Source organism: Lissotriton vulgaris, chromosome 8, assembly GCF_964263255.1.
Source record: "Lissotriton vulgaris chromosome 8, aLisVul1.2, whole genome shotgun sequence".
Lineage (NCBI taxonomy): Eukaryota > Metazoa > Chordata > Amphibia > Caudata > Salamandridae > Lissotriton > Lissotriton vulgaris.
This window is the reverse complement of record NC_141696.1, coordinates 811,721,082-811,743,569: the sequence shown is the minus strand read 5'-3', so window position 1 is coordinate 811,743,569 and position 22,488 is coordinate 811,721,082. Positions and strand designations below refer to the sequence as shown.

At 44.5% G+C, this 22,488-nt stretch overlaps 1 protein-coding gene across 1 annotated transcript in view; it reads left to right on the top strand.

The window, feature by feature from the left end:
- The window catches only part of TMEM255B (transmembrane protein 255B), a 1,152,151-nt gene that overhangs the window by 412,433 nt on the left and 717,230 nt on the right, over window positions 1-22,488 (top strand). Inside the window, exon 3 of the mRNA XM_086933386.1 lies at window positions 1,502-1,564. Within this exon, the coding sequence (XP_086789512.1) occupies window positions 1,502-1,564 (63 nt within the window). The remainder of the gene's footprint in view (window positions 1-1,501; window positions 1,565-22,488) is intronic.

The following is a 22,488-nucleotide window of genomic DNA, read 5'->3' as shown; positions in this document are numbered from 1 at the left end:
TGGAGCTCCTTGAGACACAGCGCTACCCAGCGCTGATCAAGGCAGTCTGGTGCGGCACGTCGCTCTGGCCTCTTTCTTTTGAGTCCACTGATTACTGACTAGTAAGGCTGACTCTGGGGTCTTTACCACTGATTTAGACTATACAACACCAGTGTCCTGCCTGTCAGGAATAGCCTATGGCAACTGTGCCCTGGCAGTTTGTACTGAACCAGTACCTTCTCACTTAATTTCCCTGTATGGTTGATTTTTGCCCCTATACCAAGCTTGGACTACACAGTCAAGAGCTGCAGACTGCAGGCTGATGGGTGATGAACGGTGGGCCAATATTGGGGTGTGCACGCTGTGACTGGGCAATGATTTCAATGAGCATTCCGTTACTGCATCTCTTGAGTGGATCTGGTTGAAGGGAGAGCACAAGTGATCACAGCTCAAGCACTGTAGTGCAAAACCTAGTGTTGAGCCCCCTCAACTCCATGGGTTCATAATACTAAGCAGTCTAGCATATGTCTGACCCAGATGTTGGAACCATAAGGTGCAGAGAGGGCAACAGAGTGGGTTTGTGCTATTCCAGGACTGCGCCATATGACTTTGAGATTGTTGCACCCTGGAGTGTCAACTGAATGACATCATTTTAGTGTATGTCAGCTGACTACTTTGCAATCTGGATGGGAACAAGAGAGGCAACAAATACGAGTGCTCAAGTGTGCCTTGAATGACTGGTCTGTCCAGCCACCCCATGAAGCAGATATGGAGAAGGTGGAGATGATGTGTGTTTTGGTTGCCTCAGGATAGCTACCGGAGGAGCTGATGGATGGTGGTGTTCTCAGGGTGCCCACATTGCACCTGATCCACTGCACATGCCTGTGGCACGTACATCTTGTGCTCCTGGGTATTCGCCCACTGACAGCACCTTGAAGCCAAGACTTGTTTAATCACCCACATCCCATGGAGGGGCAGACCTTCCCTGATTTTGAGTCATTCTCCCTCACAAGTCCTTGACACTTAATGATACTCGAAACCGTATCCACATATTACTTTTTGAAATGTTGTCATTGGTTTTGGCAGTTTACAGAATACATAAACTTTTTTGAACAATTTATCAATACCATGCACGATTCCCAACCTTTCTCATCTCTGCTGAGGTTTTGCTGCCTAGCCATTACTTCAATAACAATTATCTTCCATTTTTAGGCCAGAAATGGGTTGAACATGGGATGTGGGGGAACATCAGCGACCAACTAAACTGGTTGAGGATGTTAATATTGTTCTGGATCTCGGCAGCTGAAGTTGATAATAACATTATTTTGGCTTTTATAACTGTTATTTCTCTTATTATAAAAGTTAAGAAATTGACCACCGGCTTGGATTTGAAACAAAGAGTGGATGTTAAACCTCCCATGTCTTTCAAATATGAAATCTCCGCATCATGATGCTCAAGTTTACACTGGCACTTAAAATGCTTGAATGCTGACTCAGATGTTTTTTTTCACTGTCCCTCTAGCTTGCCTTTGGATCTTTCCTTGGCATTATTGGAATCCATTTGGTAGAGAACAGAAAGCAAATGGTGAGTAAGTACTCTGCTTTGTTGCTTATTATGTCTGTATACCTTCCTTCAAGCATGCACTGCGAAAGGTTGTAAATGAGTAGCTTATATAAATGAGTTATGATAAAGCCAATAAACGTGGGCCTGGTTTAGAGTTTGGCGAACGCACTACTTCATCACATACGTGGCGGACATCCCATCTGCCATATTACATGTGCCATTCGCTCTAATGCAGTTGAATGCGGAATCTCAATAACTCCCTTTGACCTTTGTACAGTTCATGAATTAAAGGCACACTAGCTATGGGTACATTTGCACACATTGAGTATGCACAGTGATCAACACAATTACAGATACCTATTTTCACTAGGTTCATGAAACACACAGGATCGCATGAACATTTACTTAGACACATACAGGTATCAATGCCCTCAGACCAACAGTTATATGAATCCATGGGCAGCAAATACCAGAGTGAAGTGCATCAGCATAGCACAAGATGGTGTGCAGCAGGGTGCACATAGTGAAATGAAGAACCGGAACATGGGTGATATGGAACAGGCGGCTATTAGTAATGCACCTCAGGGAAGCACTGAGTGATGGTCCTCACATGAGAACAAGGTGCTGCACCTCATGCTACCACTATTTGATGTTCCTTGTTGAACCAATGTGGGCTGAGCATCAGGAGAGAAATTTGGTTTATATATCTGGGGTGTATTGCTAATTGTGCATCAGCAGAGTTTTGATGTATGTGACATTTAGGTGTACAAGGGTGTGTGTTTTAGAGGAGCACAGAGTGATGTCTGGGGCACAAGGTGATCTACAATAGGTTTACATGATAATGTGCAACAGGTTTCTGTGTCCTAGTCCTATGTGAATGCTTCAGCTAGACCTGTTTTTTTTTACTCACAGCATTTTGAATGCTGGAATTGTTAAGCGTATACTCAGTCAAAGTAAAAATATTCTTTATTCGAATGTCAAAGACAATCTTAAAACAAAAACATTCAAAGTGTAAAATCATGTAAACCACTTGATAAAAGCTATACAAAAGGTCTACTAAAAATTAAGCCTGTTACACTAAAACGGCATTAAGAAAACTGCTTACTCTAAAAGTTCATCACTACTTAGTAGAAATTGTAAAAAAAGGTATTTTTTTCTATAGTGTACTATTCTAGCAGCAGTAAATTAAGATTTAAACGTTGTTCCATTATGCCTAGGCTTCGCATGAACCCATATTGGCTGGGGATAAAACACAACTGTCATCACACAACTCTTTAAATCTATTAAAAATCTCTTTCGCCATGATAGTAATGGTTGAGTCAGTTAGGAAATGGGTCTGTATCACTTCTGATCAGTTCGCCTGCATTTTTTAAAACGAGAACTATGGTGGAGCTGGACCAACAAGGAGGGAGAGCATTCAAGTCATGGTTATTAAAAACATTGGCCAGCAATGGAGCCCAGAGATCAATTCTGCACAGAAAAATATTGATGAGTACCCCATAAGGCCTAGGAGATTAGAGAGTGAGCTACTGTTGGGGACAATATTCACCTCATCTACCGTAAATAGTAGCCTATCAATATAATCAGTTTGAAAGAAAGACTCAATATGGACATTGTGACCAGAAAGAAGTACTACAGTAGATCCTGTTCAAATGGGTGACGCAATGATCCCCCGTAATGTGATTGCTCAATAAAGTAAGAGACGAATCCTGTACTTGAAGTTCCCTGACCACTCTCTAAAATTCACTAGAGAACTTTAAAGATGCTGCACAGGTTAGGCGATCCCAGTTAACTCTTTGAATTTATCACTTTCTGATCCTCAACACCTCTTTATATTGAATCCAGGCTATTTCCGCCAGATATAGGAGGCAGACACTCAGTTGGTAGTAGCTCAGTTCTTTATTGCTAATTTTGTGTAGTACATGATTCAGCTTTAATATTTGTATTTCTGTCGATAGATATTGCTTATATGATTGTAGTGTAATCAAAAAATCCCAAGGGGTAAGTTCCGATCGAATACATATCATCCACTCAATCTTGTGACCTGTAGGCTATACAACAATTACTCTCTCTCTCTACATACTACAGTAGCTTGTGCCGTATATAACTGGAAGACCACTAGATTCAGTTTGCACGTAGTTTATTAAACTACATGCAAACTGAATCTAGTGGTCTTCCAGTTATATATGACACAAGCTACTGTAGTATGAAGAGAGAGAGAGTGATTGTTGTATAGCCTACTGGTCACAAGATTGAGTGGATGATATTTATTCGATCGGAACTTACCCCTTGGGATTTTTTTATTACACTGTTTAAGTGCCCCAGTCCCACTGGTTATATAAAGGGCTCCTCTTTTTTTTCTAAACAAGTATATGATTGTAGCCTGCATGACACTTAGCTAGATATGACATCTGTCAAAGTCTTTACCGCTGTTGTTGTATGCGCAATAGCTGTGCACAAATGGATACTATAGAGGACAATACTATTGCACTTCTCACTGTTAACATATCACTTGGATACACCTTATGTTCGGAAGATGCCAATGATCACATGTATGCATGATGTAATGTATTCACAGCTGTACACAATTTACAAAACTCAATAAAGTTTGTGTTAAAAAAAAATATATATATATATATATATATATATATATATATATATATATATATATATATATATATATATATATATATATATATATATATATATATATATATATATATATATATATATATATATATATATATATATATATTCACTGAAAAAACCATAGGTTTCACACCAGTTATAGTTAGGAATTAGCATTTAAAAAACCTATTAAATTCACTGAAAAAACCATAGGTTTCACACCAGTTATAGTTAGCTGGAAATTTTACTGATATAAAACCATTGAAATTCCCACGTTATAGTTAGTCGGACTCACTATAACTTGCGCGTGCAATGCACTGCTGATGACATCACATATTACATCACTCATGACATGGTCAGTGACATCACTCATGACACCATCCTTGTGACATAGTGACAGACCTCCTTTCACTATAATGTAACCCTTGAGACACATATTCAAAAATAGAAACTGAAATTTTTTAAAAAATGGAGATACCTATATCAGTTACAACAAGCAATTCAGTAATTCCACTATCTATATACACATCCACTCATTCACCAATAGTTCTATATAGTCACTCATACATATACTCACTCATCATATGAAGTGATACACCTATACATCCTGTTACACACCGACATTCATCCAAAAGTTACTCACACACATATTCACACGTGCAAATAAACTATTGGACATCCATTTATTTGAATATAGAGTTATACACACACTTCCACCTTACTTCTATTTAAAATTACACATATTTATTCTCTTAAACAATCACTTATAGAAACACATACTTATTTAAACAGGAACTCTTACAATCTCTTACTCTCACATATACTCACTTATATACATCAATATTCATATATACTAGATTAAAACATATGTAGTTACTGATAAAGACACTAGTGAGACAGTCATTCACTCACTAACAAACACATATAGACACTCATCCACCCATACAGTCCTGTACATATGTTGTCTTCAAAACACATACAAACAAAGAGTCAGTCACTCATGCATCTATGTGCTAAGTAATACCCCCACCAAACCATATAGACACTCATACTGATACTAATAAAAATATCTAATAACCCATATACATACACATGAGTGGATGTGTATTAGATGGTGATATTACTGAATTGGTTGTTGTAACTGGTATGGGTATATCCACTTTTTTGAAAATATTAGTTTCTATTTTTGAATATGTGTTTCATGGGTTACATTACACTGAAAGGAGGTCTGTCACTGTGTCACAAGGATGGTGTCATCAGTGATGTCATGAGTGATGTCACTGACCATGTCATGAGTGATGTAATATGTGATGTCATCAGCAGTGCATTGCACGCGCAAGTTATAGTGAGTCCGACTAACTATAACGTGGGAATTTCAATGGTTTTATATCAGTAAAATTTCCAGCTAACTATAACTGGTGTGAAACCTATGGTTTTTTCAGTGAATTTAATAGGTTTTTTAAATGCTAATTCCTAACTATAACTGGTGTGAAACCTATGGTTTTTTCAGTGAATTTCATAGGTTTTTTAAATGCTAATTCCTAACTATAACTGGTGTGAAACCTATGGTTTTTTCAGTGAATTTCATAGGTTTTTTAAATGCTAATTCCTTTGTATATCGAGTTTCTAACCTTTTTTTTTTTTACAATTTGCTGTTTTTTTTTAAGTATTCATTTTTTCTTATAATTTTTTTCTTTTGCGCTCTGGGTGCGCGCTCCGGGAAGCTTTCAGCTAAGCTCTCCTGTAAGCTTCTCCGAGAGCTCATCTGAAAGCGCACCCAGAGCGCAACTGTCGTTCGTGAAAAAAAAATATGAATGAAAAGTTAATAATAATGCAAAACATTTCGTACCATACAAATAAAATTAGTTTTTTTTAATATGGAAAATGATTATGCATTTCTATAAAAGATTGATGACGTCACTTCGGCGCGCAACGTAAGTGCCCTCGGAAGCGCATACGTGCGCGGCGCATAAACGCACGGAAAAGCGCCTACGATCGCGCCACGTTTGCGCCCCGGAAGCGCCTACGATCGCGCTGCGTAAACGCACCCGGAAGTGCTCCGGAGCGCGCAGCGTAAACGCGTCGGGTCATGTGACCCTCAAATAACACTTTTCATTGGTTGCTAACAGTTTTTTTTTACAATGAATGAAATCCCCACCCATTTCCTTCACTTCTTCTTTCACTTTTGTGACTGAAAGACCTGCCTTTTTTGCTGCTCCATATTCCTGGATTCATCATGGCTGCCAGACCATCCAGCAGTGAAGATGACTTCATTGATGAAGAGCCTCCTACCCCAAAGGTGAAGGAACATTTCATTTGGAAATTTTTTAAGTTTCCAGAAGGCCAGAAGAAGGTGAATGCACCAAAAGTAGAGTGCAGGATCTGCAAACAGGTCCTGTCACGGGGTAACCCCCAAAAAAAATACTCTTTTGGGAACTTTACGATGATCCGACATGTGGAGAGGAGGCACCCCCAGAATTTTGCCCGGGAAAGTGTCAGGGCTCTGGCACAGGAGGTTCCCAGAGATGGGGCCTCTACATCAACAGGAGGAGCAACTTCTTCTGGAAGAGACCAATCTCAGGGGCAGGTAGCCAACATCCAACCTGCATTCAACCATGGGCTCGTCAGATGCAGATACTGCAATCAACTCCTCACCTATGGGGAGCAAAGTGTCCAGCTCATGGTTCGGGCATTAGAGAACCATCACTGCCCTTCCCACCCCTAATTTTTTTCTTTTCTTTTTGCTCCTGTTGAGCAGTTTCTATTCCCTGTTTTTGTTCCTCTTCAGTTAAAAGAAGAAAACCAAAAGTTCTTTTCAGAACTACCTCCAATTCTCATCAAAGAGCTATAATCTTAAAAAATGAAGAGTAAGTGAAATATAGTGCATTGATAATTGAAAGGAGAATGAGTAAGAAAGAACAGAAAGGTATGAGAGGTGAAAGGAAGTGAAGTAGGAGGAATGAAAGAAGGTGAGTGTTAGAAAAGAAAGTTATGACACAGTGAATAAACTGGAGTATTTCTGACATATCTGTAAACACAAAAGTAACGCATTGCAGGAGTGCGTCACAAAAGTGACGCAACTCCAGTAATGTGTCCTTTCACATGGAAAAAGCACCATGTGAAAGGTTTGCTGTGAAGCAGGCGCAAGATTTTGGCGCAACTGCATCCTAAAAGTGACGCACTGCGTCATTATTACCAAGCTTTTTGCAAGGAACACCCCCTCTGCATGCATTATACCTGACACTATTTTTTAAAAAGTGACGCATCTAGGTACATGGGTCACTTTTTAAAACTCTGCGCCATATTGTATCTGCATCAGGTATATTGTATGCAGAGGGGCAATCCCGCGCAAAAAGCTTGGTAATAACAACGTACTGAAATCTATGAGATTTCCCTGCGTCACTTTTAGGATGCTATTGCGTCAAAATTTTGCGCCGGCCTCGCATCACTTTTATGTTTACACATATGTCAGAAATACTGACGTATCTGTAGCTCCTTGCAACATGATTCGTCATACATTAAATATGACACATCTGGAATGTCATAAGGACTGTGGACAGAAAAGTGACGCATCACACCAGCAGTGTAATAAAATGTGCCTCGTTGCACTATATTTAAAGGATGCAACAGCATCCTAAAAGTGACGCAGTGAAATCTCAAACATTTCACTGCGTCGCTATTACAAAGCTTTTAGTGGGAGAACACCCCCTCTGCATGCATTATACCTCACGCAGATATAATGTGGCGCTTGATTTTAAAAAGTGACCCATCTACCTAGATACCTCACTTTTTAAATATAACGCAACGCGGCACATTTTTTTACACTACTGGTGCAATGCGTCACTTTTCTGTGCGCACTCCTTATGACATTCCAAGTAACGCATTGCTGGAGTGCGTCACAAAAGTGACGCAACTCCAGTAATGTGTCCTTTCAAATGGGGAAAGCAGCATATGAAAGGTCTTGCCTCAGTCTAACACCTGCTGTAAAGCAGGCACAAGATTTTGACGCAACAGCATCCTAAAACTGACGCAGTGAAATCTGAAAGATTTCACTGCGTCGCTATTACAAAGCTTTTTGCGGGAGAACACCCCCTCTGCATGCATTATACCTGACGCTATTTTTAAAAAGTGACGCATCTAGGTACATGGGTCACTTTTTAAAACTCTGCGCCATATTGTATCTGCAACATGATTCGTCATACATTAAATATGACACATCTGGAATGTCATAAGGAGTGCGCACAGAAAAGTGACGCATAACACCAGCAGTGTAATAAAATGTACCTCGTTGCACTATATTTAAAAAGTGACGCATCTAGATAGATGCGTCACTTTTTAAATATTGCATAACAATGCGCATTTTTTTACACCGCTGGTGCGTCACAAAAATTGACGCACAGGAAGCGCAAAACTAACAGCGCAAGGCCTTCATAAATATAATCCTGGATTTTCCCCGTGCTTCGCCGGTGCGCGTACCATGCGCTTCCCCCGCGCAAAACGAAAAAAAAATTTTAATGCCCTGCAGGACCCTATTTTAGTCCCTACATCAAACCTAGGGGGTCAGAGGGGGTCTACTCTTCCCCCTTATGGTCATTTGCCCCTTTTTTTTTCAAACCCCTTGTGTCTCGATTTTACCGAGACACAAGATGGCGGCCGCTCCGGACTGTTTAGAATGTTTACAGACAACTGAGAGCCAATCAGCTTCCTGCGCGCAAGTCGCGTGTCGCACCTGGAGCGCTCTCCGGTGCGCGCACCGGAGAGCGCCTATAGATATATATATTTTTTTGAACGTAAATTACTCAAAATCCACTGCAGCACACATCTTGAGACATAGCAAAGGCACATCGGGCTACCAGTCCCTTCAATTTTGCCAAGTTTGCTGGAAATCCATTCAGCCGTTCGGGCTAAAAGTGAAATCGACCGCCCTATGGAAATTTACATGGGGAAAACGCGTTTTGGGACCCCCCTTTTATCTCGGCCCCCGCTTGACGTATCCCCACCAAACTTTCAAGGAAGGACCGGAGCTCGACGAGGCCATTTTCAGGAAATTTTCAGGCAGATTCGTCAACCGGTGCCAAAGTTATTCCAAATAGAATTTTGAGATTTAACATTGAAAATTATCCTAACTATAACCTACATGCAAACTGAATCTAGTGGTCTTCCAGTTATATATGACACAAGCTACTGTAGTATGAAGAGAGAGAGAGTGATTGTTGTATAGCCTACTGGTCACAAGATTGAGTGGATGATATTTATTCGATCGGAACTTACCCCTTGGGATTTTTTTATTACACTGTTTAAGTGCCCCAGTCCCACTGGTTATATAAAGGGCTCCTCTTTTTTTTCTAAACAAGTATATGATTGTAGCCTGCATGACACTTAGCTAGATATGACATCTGTCAAAGTCTTTACCGCTGTTGTTGTATGCGCAATAGCTGTGCACAAATGGATACTATAGAGGACAATACTATTGCACTTCTCACTGTTAACATATCACTTGGATACACCTTATGTTCGGAAGATGCCAATGATCACATGTATGCATGATGTAATGTATTCACAGCTGTACACAATTTACAAAACTCAATAAAGTTTGTGTTAAAAAAAAATATATATATATATATATATATATATATATATATATATATATATATATATATATATATATATATATATATATATATATATATATATATATATATATATATATATATATATATATATATATATATATATATATATATATATATATATATATATATATATATATATATATATATATATATATATATATATATATATATATATATATATATATATATATATATATATATATATATTGAATCCAGGCCAGGGCAATCGCACTAGGGTTACTGGGTTTATTACACAGAACAAGTCTCGGTTTCCTGTTCTCTTGGTACCAGGATCCATCAAACCAACGTATGGATGAACCAACAGACCTAACAGGCGGCTTAACTAACATATCTTTTATTGCATTGCACAGTCCCCTGAAATGATTACACAGATACTCCATTGGCGGTATCTCAGCCAGACATTAAAACAAAATATCCAGATTAACCTTAAACAGCCCATTAAATAATGTTATTGGATCGGGCAAACGCCATAGAAGCCTCAGGCCATTGTGCTGTGGTGATGGCTGTAAAATGGCTTCTCTAGACCCTTCAATACAATCTAATGGCGAAAGTAACATAGCTGTCAATGGGTTATGGTCGCTGAAAGCTGAGTACAATATCTCATTGTCATACAAATATTGTGAAAAACTTTGAGTGATAAAACAGTGATCTATTATAGATTCACAACCTTGTCCGTTGTAAGTATGTGCCCTGGGTATACTGTCATAGACAGACTCATGCAAATTTATAAGGCCACAACCCTCGACATAATGGCTGAACTCAGCCCCTCTCAAATCTGAGCTACCAGCAGTTACGCCCATGTTACAGTGGCGCTTATCACTATTGTCAGAGGATAAATGGCTCAAATTAGTGTTGAAGTCTCCACATATAATATTACTACCCTTACTGCAACAGCAGAGTTACAATTAAGCATACGTTAATCAAAAATATTAAATACAATCTGAGCATTCTTGTTGGCAGGGCTGAAAAAGTAATTGTTATAAAAATGAATAATATAACATTTTAAACAATGAGAGACAATAAGGTCTACCTCCTGCACCTCCATGCAGCTAAGGTTCAGTTGTAATATTTTAGCCTTAATTCTAAGTTGTATCCAAATTAACAAACCTCCCTGTCGACGCCCTGAAGTAGAGTAAGCAGGTGAAATTGAAAAACAAGAGTAGCCATTAAGTACTACTGGAGTTATGGCCAACGTTTCCTTCAGAATAACATCATAGTGTTCAAACGGGGAAAGCTAGTGTTTTATAACCATTTTGCTATTGATCCCTGCAATAATTCCTAGACAAAAAGTAAACTCATACAAGTATCCCCTGGACCTACTGCTAAATACAGGGCTCCTATCATGTATGTACATGTACGTGTTCTCTGATGGGGAGCAAAAAACCTTCAGAGGAAATAACAGGAGAGTTACCTCTTAATGTACAGGAAAGAGCTACATTACCAGTAACACTGGCTGTATTCAAATACTAACCATCCCTATAACTTTCAAACTCGACACTGAGTATTTCTTCTAGTCAGTCACACCCCTCCATTCCTTCCAAGGGCACACATGTATTTCTGAGGCCAACCCCAGGGAAGCTGGAGATGCAATGCACAGGATCATACCTCATGGCAGGAGCAGTAGTGGACCCTGGAGCAGAAGGCAGGCTTATGAAAGCAGCCCAATAGATGGGCAAATATCTGGGAAATCCCTGGGAAGGAGAGTTTATGGTGAGTTAATAGGCTGCAGACAATATTCTCATCTCTGAAATTAACAACTAAACAATCAACCAGGGAATGCCTTCAGGGAAGGTCCGATCCAGTCGACCCTTCTAGCCATTAGGATTTGCGCTGAAAGCAAAGGGTCAAATTCCATATACTTAGTTAGCCAATGAAGTACCATGAGGATCAGCTAATCAGTGGTCTCAGCCTGAACCAGTTCAAGTCTGGGGACAATAGCCAATATTAAAACATACGGGCACTCTGAGAGAGGTAAGTTCAATACCTGGATTTTCCTACCCGAGTTCTCAAAATGCCTGTCTGAATACTCAAATCCATCACAGTAAGTCTTCTGCATGATTGTTTTAAGCCTTGGTTAGTCTGACACAGCTATCTGTAAAGAGAAGAGGGGAGGGACGGGAACAGTAGAAGTATGTACAGGAGCTGATAGTAATTGACTAGTTGAAACCACAGTAGAGAGAGTATTGTTGCCCCGCGTATCAGGGCCACAGTGAACATTCGACTGTATTGTGTTGACAATATTACACGCATTACTAGAATCAATAGAATTACTAAAGACTCAAGGCATAGCAGAAAAAACATCAGCGGAAAGGTTGGCACATCTAGAATCGAACATCTTGGTCAATCTAGCCTCTATACTGTCACGACGATCTTGTATGAGTTGTAAATGCATTTCCAGTATAGTGTCACACCTGACACAAATGTCGTCAGAGTTATACACTGTGGGAATTACCACCCCATTGTCATGTTTAGCATTTCCATCCTTAGGACTGGGCAATACCTTCCACCGTACAGTCCCTCCATTCTTTTTGATAGAGGGTTCATGAGCTACAGAGATGTCAACAGAGTTTATACAGGCATTGTCCAGGGTCACTGGGTGAGTAGATAAATGAGTAGAGTCATTAGAAACGGTGTCCCCCAGTGAATCAAGAAGGACAGCTACAGGTGGGTCCTCCTACTCCCTTCCAAAAAATGTCTCCTCTATTTTCTTGGAGAGAAACCCTTCTGACGCAATAAGAGAGAATCAATGGTGGCAATCGTGTTATCCACAGCAGTGCTATTCACAATTTTCCTTTTGCCCATTGTTAGATCTGGTGGTCTCTAGTTGGCAGAGGAAGGTACCAATGTCCAAATAGGGACCCTTGCTTCTAGTCAGGGTAAGGGGATACACTCTTTGGATAACCCCTGCTCAACCCCTTGGAAGCTTGGCACGAGCAGACAGGCTTATCAAAGGCAATGTGTAAAGTATTTGTACCTACACTCACAGTAACAACACCACAAATGGACTCCACACCAGTTTACAAAAAATAAAGTAGCTTTATCTAAACTACACAAGACCAAAATGATAAAAATCCAACATACACAGTTCAAGAATATGATTTTAAAAGAGTTCTAGGGTTTGCATCAAAATAATCCTAAGTTACGTTACGTTTAGCCCCAAGTAACTGTTTATGCGAAAAAAGTTCAAAGTGAAAGCTGCAGCGTTGAAAAACAAGCGATACGTCACTCCTGAGACCCTGAGGAGGCGATGCGACAACCTCGCTACACGCAGCAGGCGTGTTTCGATGAATCCGGTCTGTTTTGGGAGGGATGCGATACCTTGTATGGATTCTAGTGCACAAGTTCGGTAGGAAGCAACTCGCACAGGCACGATGCGACGATCTTCGGGACTGCGACGATCTTCGGGACAGCGACGATCTTTGGTGCAGCGACGATGCGCGGCGCAGCATTGATCTTCTCCTCTCGTGGCCCCTCGATGCATTGGCTCCGCGACAATGTTTGCAGTGACGGGATGCGATCCACAAGCAGTCGATGCAACGGTTTCTCACAGCGATGACAGACTCTACGACGATACTCGCAGCGTCAGTAATCTTCCCGCACCAGGCCGATGCGCTCCGCAAGTGAATGATGCGTTGGTTCTTGCAGCGGCAACAGGCGCTGCGACGATCTTCACGGCGACGGGAATTTCCTAGCACTGTCAATGATGCGCTCCGCAAGCGAGCAATGCGTGCAAATTGTAGATCTTCTGTTCTTCTTCTTTACCAGCTCCCCAAACAGCAGGCAACAACTTCCAGAGGCCCCACAAATGGGTCAAGCACTCTAGGAAGGGCAGCACTCACACAGTAGAGTTCAGGGGAAGCTGGGGGTGAAGTCCTTTTTTTCCTGGGACTTCTTAACAGGAGGCCAGCTCTCCTCAGTCCCTTGGAGATCTCTTCAAGCAATGGGACACAGCAACAGCAAAGTCCTTCCCCTCTCCTTTGCAGAAAAGCAACTGCAGGTCATCCCACAAACACACAGCGGGACAGTCCTTACTCTTCAGTCTTCCAGGTTTCTCCTTGGCAGAGGTTCCTTCTTGATTCCAGGATGATCTAATTTTCTGAGGTCTGGGCATCCCTTTTTATGCCAAAATTCTCTTTATTTTCTGAGAGCAGAGAGGTCTTGGCCTAGTCAAAACCAGTTCTGGTCAGTCCTGGAGCACTTTGTTTTCATGACTTCTTATTTCCTTTGAGAGAGAGGCGCAGGGTTGTCAGCCGCCCAGCAGGAGGTAGAGCCAGCATTGTGGAAGGCAGGCACAGCCTTATTCTCGCCCAGGTGCTATCCCCTTCCACCACTCAAGATGCAGATGCAGCTATTCAGCCTAGGGCTGACTCACTTAGCTCGTTGCAGCCAACCCAGCCCCTGTCACTCACAAACCAGACAGTCAATTGACAAACAGGCCAAGGCACACAGAAAGATAAGACAAGAAAACAGCCACTTTCTAAAAGTGCTGTTTTCAAACACAGGATTTAAAAACCATCTCTCCTAAAAGATGTGTTATTAAATTCTGAATTCAGGGATACCAGACTTTAATTTTCTATCTTGCTCCTATGGTACATTATGCAGGTAAACATTATACACAGCAATCCCCATTATAGCCTATGGGCAAGATTGCCTTTCAATAGTGAAAAACTAAATTGGCAGTATTTCACTATCAGAGTGTCCCAGGCCTGAACGTATCCTCAGGATCGAACCGATGCTCTATGGGGTCCACCTCTCAACAGCCCCAAGTCTGGATATAAGAACACACAGACTAAAGGGTGGTTAAGCGGGGGAAGGGAAGGATGGGGACAGCAGGGAGGGAGACCTGTATAGAGACACAAAAGAGATAATTACTAATTGCTCTAAACCTCCTCTCTCTTTCTCTACTCTCCCCGGTTACCCATACTTCCACTGACCTGTAAAGAAAAATGCGTATTCTGGAAATACAGGGGGGTTAAGCTTGCACCTCTTAGTATCATACAGAAATGCTGGAAAACATAAAAGGTAAATCAGAACAAGGGCTTCTATGGTAGAACAAGTAATCCCACACTATGATCCCCTGCAATGTCTACCTGCGATACTGAGGTACCCTCTATGGCTCAAACCAGACTCACTATCTAGACACCCCTGTGGAGGAATGAAAATAAAGGAATAGAACAACGATGAGCTGCAGTAGATAAGGTCATCAAACACTTGTAGTATGAACACAAAGCCTTGAGCTCCACAAGACAGTACAGTTCAAAATGCATCCATAATAGTCAGCAGAAAAGTACACGAGAAGAGTTACGTCACTCTCTCCGCAAGTAACAAGCACAACAGTCAGAATGAGAAATGATTCCTGGTAATTGGCAATGTATCAAATGAGGTCAAATTTTCCCCTGCAAGAACTTCGAAGAAATTTGAAAGTTCGCCAACATGAGGAAATCTACCTACTCAAATATGCCACCATGATCAAGTGAATACCTCTTTTCACTGCTTGAACAGCGTGATAATGCCCATGAAACAGGTACCGACCCACTGGGAACGATCGTGTTTAGCAAACAAAATGGGAATCCTGGAAACAGGGTAAAATGGAACGTGGCGCCAACAGACACCCTTACCCCACCACGAAGAACAGGAACTGCGGCCAAAAGAAACTTCGAAACAAAGCGGAATAATCGGCAGCGTCTTCCTCCTTGCCGATCCGCTAAGTCTGTGATTTCCGCATCACGTGGGACGCGCTGACAGACGCAGCGTCTAACGTGGTGTGCGACGTGCTGAAGCTGCCGGGAAATGTAGTCTTTCCTCGGCTCAGAGCGTGCCTGTGTGCTGGCGTGTTCCGTGACCCCTGACACAGAGAATGTCACCTAAATTAGAACATGCTCTACCTTTCACATACACTGCAACCTGCCCAGGGGGGTACCTTGGGCTTTCCAAGGGGTGTCCAATGTGCACAGAAAGGGAAGGGTTAGCCCTGGCCAGTGAGGACACTGGTCAGGTTAGCATGGCAGTTAGCAACTGCACACAGGCACTGCGGTGGCAGGCCTGAGACACCATTTTAGGGCTACTCATGTGGGTGGCACAATCAGTGCTGCAGGCCCACTAGTAGCATTTGAATCACCAACCCTGGCACACTTAGTGCACTCTACTAGGGACTTACTGGTCAATCAAATATGCCAATCATGGCTAACTAATCACAATAATAATTTACCCAGAGAGCACTTGCACTTTGACACTGATCAGCAGTGGCAAAGTGCCCAAAGCATCTAAACCAGCAAAAACAAAATTCAGCACAGTGTTAAAAATACAGGAGGTAGGGGGCCATGGCTAGCAGCCAACGATGGCGGCCGCGGCTTAGAGAGGCTCCCGTGACAAGGCGGCTTTCCACTAAAATCCGTCATAATCATCCTGATTTTCAAGGTGCTTAAAGGGGTGGATCGGACCCAGAGCCCGTGCAGCACCCGGAGGACCAGTTTTGAGGCAGCGAAGACCCTGTAGCAGCGCGACATCGCTTGGCAGAGACCGGTGTGAGGTGGGGCCTACCGTTCTCCTGGAGGCAGCGGAGTTGCGTGCAATTTGGAACCGGCCGGAAATAGACTTTTGGCGGCGGTGGTTGGCCGTATGTACCGGTGTCCGGGACGCACTGCCAGAACAGACTGTGGGCATCTTCCGTCGGCCCGGTGATACAAGCGGGGCCCCGTGGCAGCCAGTGGCAGTGGGCATTCGTGGAGCCACGCCCAGAGGCACTGTGGACCACGCCGAAGCTCGAACAACCAGACACGCCATCTTGGGCGTTGGCTACACATCGTGCCCCGGGCTCTTCCGGCAACCACCCCCGTGGAGTCACCCACCCGGGTGGAATTATACAGACCCGTGGACCTGGCAGTGTCACTGGTGGCTACTATTAGTGAGTGCTGAACGATCACTTAGCGTGGCCGCTCACGGACGGAGGCCAGATACGGAGGCCAGATACGGAGGCACCGGCCCTCCTTGGTTCGATCGCGGACTTTCTAGACCGGTCTGCGACGACTACGAGACCAAGGCCATGTCCAACCGAGGCCCCAGGAATAGCACTACTCAGGCCAAACTGGACAAATTCGCTTACGAGAGGCAGACTCCTCCCCAAGAGCAGCGCAAGAATGCGGGGAAAGCGTCGGAAACCGAAGGGGCGAAGAAGGCCACACTAGAGGACATCCTGGCGGCACTGGCTCAGGTGCAGGCAACAGTGGGAGCAACGGCCACGGAGGTCACCCTGATACGGGCGGACCTCCAGAAAATGAATGAAAGGGTAAAACAGGTGGAGGTTGTCACTAAATCCTTGGTCGAAGACGTGTCTGATTTACAAACGGCAATGGAACGGCTACAGACTGATAACAAACTGCTCAGAGAAAAGTTGGATGACCAAGAAGGGCGCTCCCGGCGCAATAACGTTCAAATTTTAGGAGTGCCGGAATCTGAAGACATGGGTGCAATGGACCTCTACGTGGAAGAAATAATCAAAACCAGACTTCAGCCCAAAGGCCTCTCGAACTTTTTCTCTTTGGAGCGGGCCCACAGAGTGCCGGGGGGCAAACCTAAGACAGGTGGGCCGCCAAGACCAATACTGGCAAGGCTTTTCAATTTCAGAGACCGCGACGCCATCTTGCAGGCCGCAAGGGTAGCGCCACCGATCCAAATTCAGAACTCGAGAATTGCCTTCTTCCCAGACTACATGGCAGAGGTCTCTAGGAAAAGAAGAACGTTTCTGGAGGTGAAAAGAACCTTGAGGGAAAAGGAACTGCCGTATTCGATGCTTTTTCCGGCCCGGCTGCGAGTGGTGGCGGACAAAAAAGTGTGGTTTTTCGACTCTCCGGACGCGGCCCGGGACTGGCTTGAGGGATGGCATACGGTGGACCGGCAGCGGAGGCAACACAGGTCTAATCAGGATCACAGAGGCGACAGCAGGACTGGCTCACAGACGTTGGGTCGAGAAGGGGCGGAAGGCTCTCCGTCCCGTGGTTTTGCAGGGCCGGCGGTGAAGAATGAACCCCATACTCCGACTTTTGTGGACAGGGCAATCGCTGATCAGTTACACACTGTTTAACTGCTGCATATGGACACTGGCATGAACACCCCAACGGCACGCAGGGATGCTGCCTGCTCGGGGAGACGCTCTCCCCCCTACACGCAAGTACTCTGGTTGCGGGATGGGTCAAGCACTCTGCTCAGTTGGGGGGGCGGGCAGTTGAAAGTCCGTTAGGCAGAGTAGCAGGGAGTGGGGTTGGGGGGGGGGGTGTACTGTTAAAGTTAGGAATGTATGTATACGGTCGAAGACAATGCCTAGATTTCTGCATGAATCAATACAAGATGGGTGGAATGGACAATGATCATATGCCCCTGTGAGGTCCCTCAAACCTTTGCTAAGCACTTGCGTAGCCACCATGCACGATACACTTATTAGCCAATACACCATGAATCCCATAATAGCTAATGGCTAACGTTCCCGTCCCTGCAATGGGTAACGTAGACCCTGAGTCGCAGTGCCCTTCCTTACGTTTACTGACCTGGAATATGAGAGGACTTGGGGACAAGGTTAAACGGGGGTTGGTGCTGACCGCAATCAAAAGGCAAAAACCCACCATAGTGCTATTGCAGGAAACTCATCTGATAGGGGGGGCTACCAAGGCCTTGGATAGACGAGGCTATAAAATGATGGTCCACTCTGGGTTCACGTCCGGTTCCAGGGGGACCGGTATCCTGATGCAGAAAAACGCACGTTTCATCCCCTTACAGACTAAGACTGACGACCAGGGCTGCTTTGCGGCCCTGCAGGGGCAATGGGAGGGAAAACTTTTCAATCTGGTTTCAGTGTATATCCCACCGGCATTGCACTCAGTACACCCCCCAAAACTAGGTGACTTCCTTCTGACTCTCCCCGAGGGTGAGATAATCCTAGGAGGGGACTTTAATGCAGTTCTGGACACACAACTCGATAGATTCCCCACACCGGCTCACACGGGAGGGGTCCCCCACCTCCAGCGGTTTGTAACGGCCATGGGACTGACTGACATCTGGAGACATCTCCACCCTGGTACAAAACAATACACTTTTCACTCCGCTGTGCACGGCAGTCTCTCTCGCATCGACCACTTCCTGACACTGGGAGACGGTCTCCAACATATAGACACAATGGCAATCCACCCTCGAGGGATCTCGGACCACTCGCCACTTACACTGACGCTTTCCTCTCAGGTACGATCGCGCAAAAGCATATACCCCATACACGCTACCTATTTTAGGGCTCCCCAGGTTCGCAAGGCTCTTAAAAAAACAACGACACAATACTTCCAAGAAAACATACACTCGGTGCGTTCCCCCGAGATACTATGGGAAGCTTATAAAACAGTCTTAAGGGGACAAGCCATTAACTCCATCACGGGTCATAAAAGACAGCAGGCCCAAGAGCAAGTTAAACTGGAAGTGGCTTTACAGGAACGGACCACAGCTCATGAACAACACCCCTCTCCATCAACCCTACACGCACTTGCCATTCAACAACAATTATGCGCATCCAAGTAAAAGGGTACATAACTGACACTCACAATAGAATCTACGAGGTGGGTGAAAAGGCTGGGAGAATATTGGCATGGCTTGATAAACGGGAAGGTAATTCCAGGGGGATCCAACGCTTGAAGGACAACCAAGGGGCGGTGCACACAGACCCGGGACGTATCACTGAACTACTCGCGACCCACTTTGAACGGGTGTACACCCCAGAACATGTGATTACACCTGAGATGGCCAGAGAAATATTAGCTCCGATCGAGGTCCAAACATTATCACCGGAAGCATCGAGTGAGCTGGAAGCGGACATCACCGCCGACGAAATCCAGCTGGCGATTCGGGCGCTAAACCCGGGTAAAGCAATGGGACCCAATGGCATACCCATTGAATGGTACCAAGCAGTGCCTGAGACCCTCAGTGAACATCTGCTAGGGATGTTTAAGGACTGTTTAGAGAAGGGTTTCCTTCCACCGGACCAGCGAGCGGCGACCATAGTAACCATTCCTAAACCAGGTAAACCACCTGATGAATGCTCATCTTATGGCCCCATATCCTTGCTGAATGCCGAAGTTAAAATTCTGGCCAAACTCCTAGCAACCAGAATCCTCCCCCATCTACCGTTAATTATACACCCGGATCAGTCCGGATTTATGCCACATAGAAATACAGCGTTGAATCTGCGCAGGCTGCACGGCGTGCTGGCTAGAGCAGATTCTATCACCACACAAGCGGTGATATTAGCTCTTGACGCTAAGATGGCATTTGACCTCGTGGAATGGGCGTATCTATTTGAGGCACTGAAGCACTTGGGATTCGGGCCCAGCTTTATCGCGTGGGTCAGACTACTATACACTGACCCGGTGGCCCATGTGGTAGCTAACGGACATATCTCGCGCACGTTCCCACTGGGGAGGGGCACGAGGCAGGGTTGTCCCCTATCGCCCCTACTGTTCGCTATTTCCTTGGAACCCCTCGCTACTCTTATAAGGACCTCGCCTCTCCTCGAGGGCATATCCTGGAGGGAAGGGTGGGAGGACCGGCTGTCTTTATATGCAGACGATATGCTGATTTACCTAACAAACCCCGAAAGCGGGGTACCAGCTTTATTGCATATCTGTGACACACACGGCAGAATTTCCGGCTATAAGTTGAATTGGAATAGGTCGGAGCTGTATGTTTTGCAGGGACAGGCCCCGACCCTTGGTGCGGCGTGCCCCCTAGCGATAGCGGGCTCGTCGTTTAAATACCTGGGCATTCAGGTCACTAGGGATCCAACGGAATTTATGGAAAAGAACCTGAAGCCTCACCTGGATAGACTAAAACAAGATGTTGCATTCTGGTCGGGTCTCCCACTAACACTCCTGGGGAGAGCTGCACTCTACAAAAGGATGGCATTACCACGATTTCTGTATGTCCTTGAAAATACACCCTACCCGGTGGCCCCTAGGTTCTTCCAGAAGGTGGCAGCGTTAGTTTCTAACCTCTTATGGGGAAACCTCCCTGCACGCATAGCGCAATCCAAGCTGCACAGAGGCTGGTACGACGGTGGTATCGCTTTACCTAACTTAAAGCTGTACTATTGGGCAGCACACCTTAAGCCCATCAACCAGTGGATTCACGCATCACAAACCGAACCAGCGTTCCAGTCTTACAGGGCACAATTAGGCACGAACAGCCTACTAGGTCCATTATACGACCACCGTAAAATTCGTGCCTTACTGGGGCCCACTAGACTAACGGTGCAGCTGTGGCACACAGCAACAGCTGCGCTGGGTTGGAAGGGGAGGATCACCAAAATGACCCCACTATGGGACTCTCGAATGTTGGGCAGCATGAGAAACAGTAAGGGATTCTCACACTGGGACACTATAGGGATTTCCACGGTGGGCGATCTCTGGGAGAGGAACGGGGTGATACCCTTTGACCGACTACAAGAATTATATGAACTAGGTGACAGGGAGCTTTATAGGTACATCCAGATACAACACGCACTGCTCACGGCCTTGCCCCCAGACACAGAGCTGCCCGAATCCTCGCCATTGGAAGACCGCCTCCTCACTGATTTTATGATGGAACGTGCAACATCGCTCACTTACCGGAAATTGCTCAACAACTTCCCAGATCCAACACTCTCATTAAAGGTAAAATGGGAGGGAGACACTAGTGATATGGACGAGCATGATTGGAATGAAGCACTTGGGTCCCCTAAGGAAGTAGGCATCTCGGCCCGACTACGGCTAGTACAACTGAAGATACTACACAGGGTTTATTACACTAGGATTATGCTACACCGCATCCACAGGACACCACACCCTTACTGCCTTCGAGGGTGTGGGGAGGAAGGTACATTTTTCCACACCATATGGGACTGCCCCAAGATTCAGGAATACTGGAAGCAGATACTCCGCACAATCTCACAAGCACTAGAACTGTCGATATTGCCCGACCCAAAGAGGTGCTTGTTAAACGTATGGGAACCTACTGACCTCTCTAGACATGGGCAGCTCTGGGTTACAGTGGGACTGATGGTGGCAAAACGAGACATCGCACAATGCTGGGGTGCGGCAGAACTGCCGACCAAGTCACAATGGTGTCTAAACATGGACAGGGTGATGATAACGGAAAGGGCAGTATATTCCAACCGGGCCTGCTCGGGGAAGTGGAATAAAATCTGGACGAAATGGAATGTGTATAGAGGGGAGATTTGCGACCCCTTACCGGAGGATGACCAAGATGAGTCCGACGAGGAAGAGGAAGTGGGATAAAGCTGTGTGCGAATCGTTGGTAGAGGGGAAGCTGAGGTTATTGAGAGGGGTTTCTTAATTGATTTGCTAAGAGGAGAGGCAGGGGATGGATGTCACGGTACGATTGGCTGAGAGTGGTCGAGTGAATGGGAGTGGGACTAGAGTGGGCCTCTCGCACGAGTTACTTGGAACTCAGACTGTATTGCTCAATGCACGATCGTATTACTATTCCTAACGTTTGAAGTTGGAGTGTTGTTGTTTTCAAAAAAAGTAAAATCAAAAACCTCAACCAGTGACGATACAGATGTATGTGATGCACCTTACTTTCGCAGCGGCCATTTCTGATTTATACAGAGACTGATTGTCCATTGAAAATTTT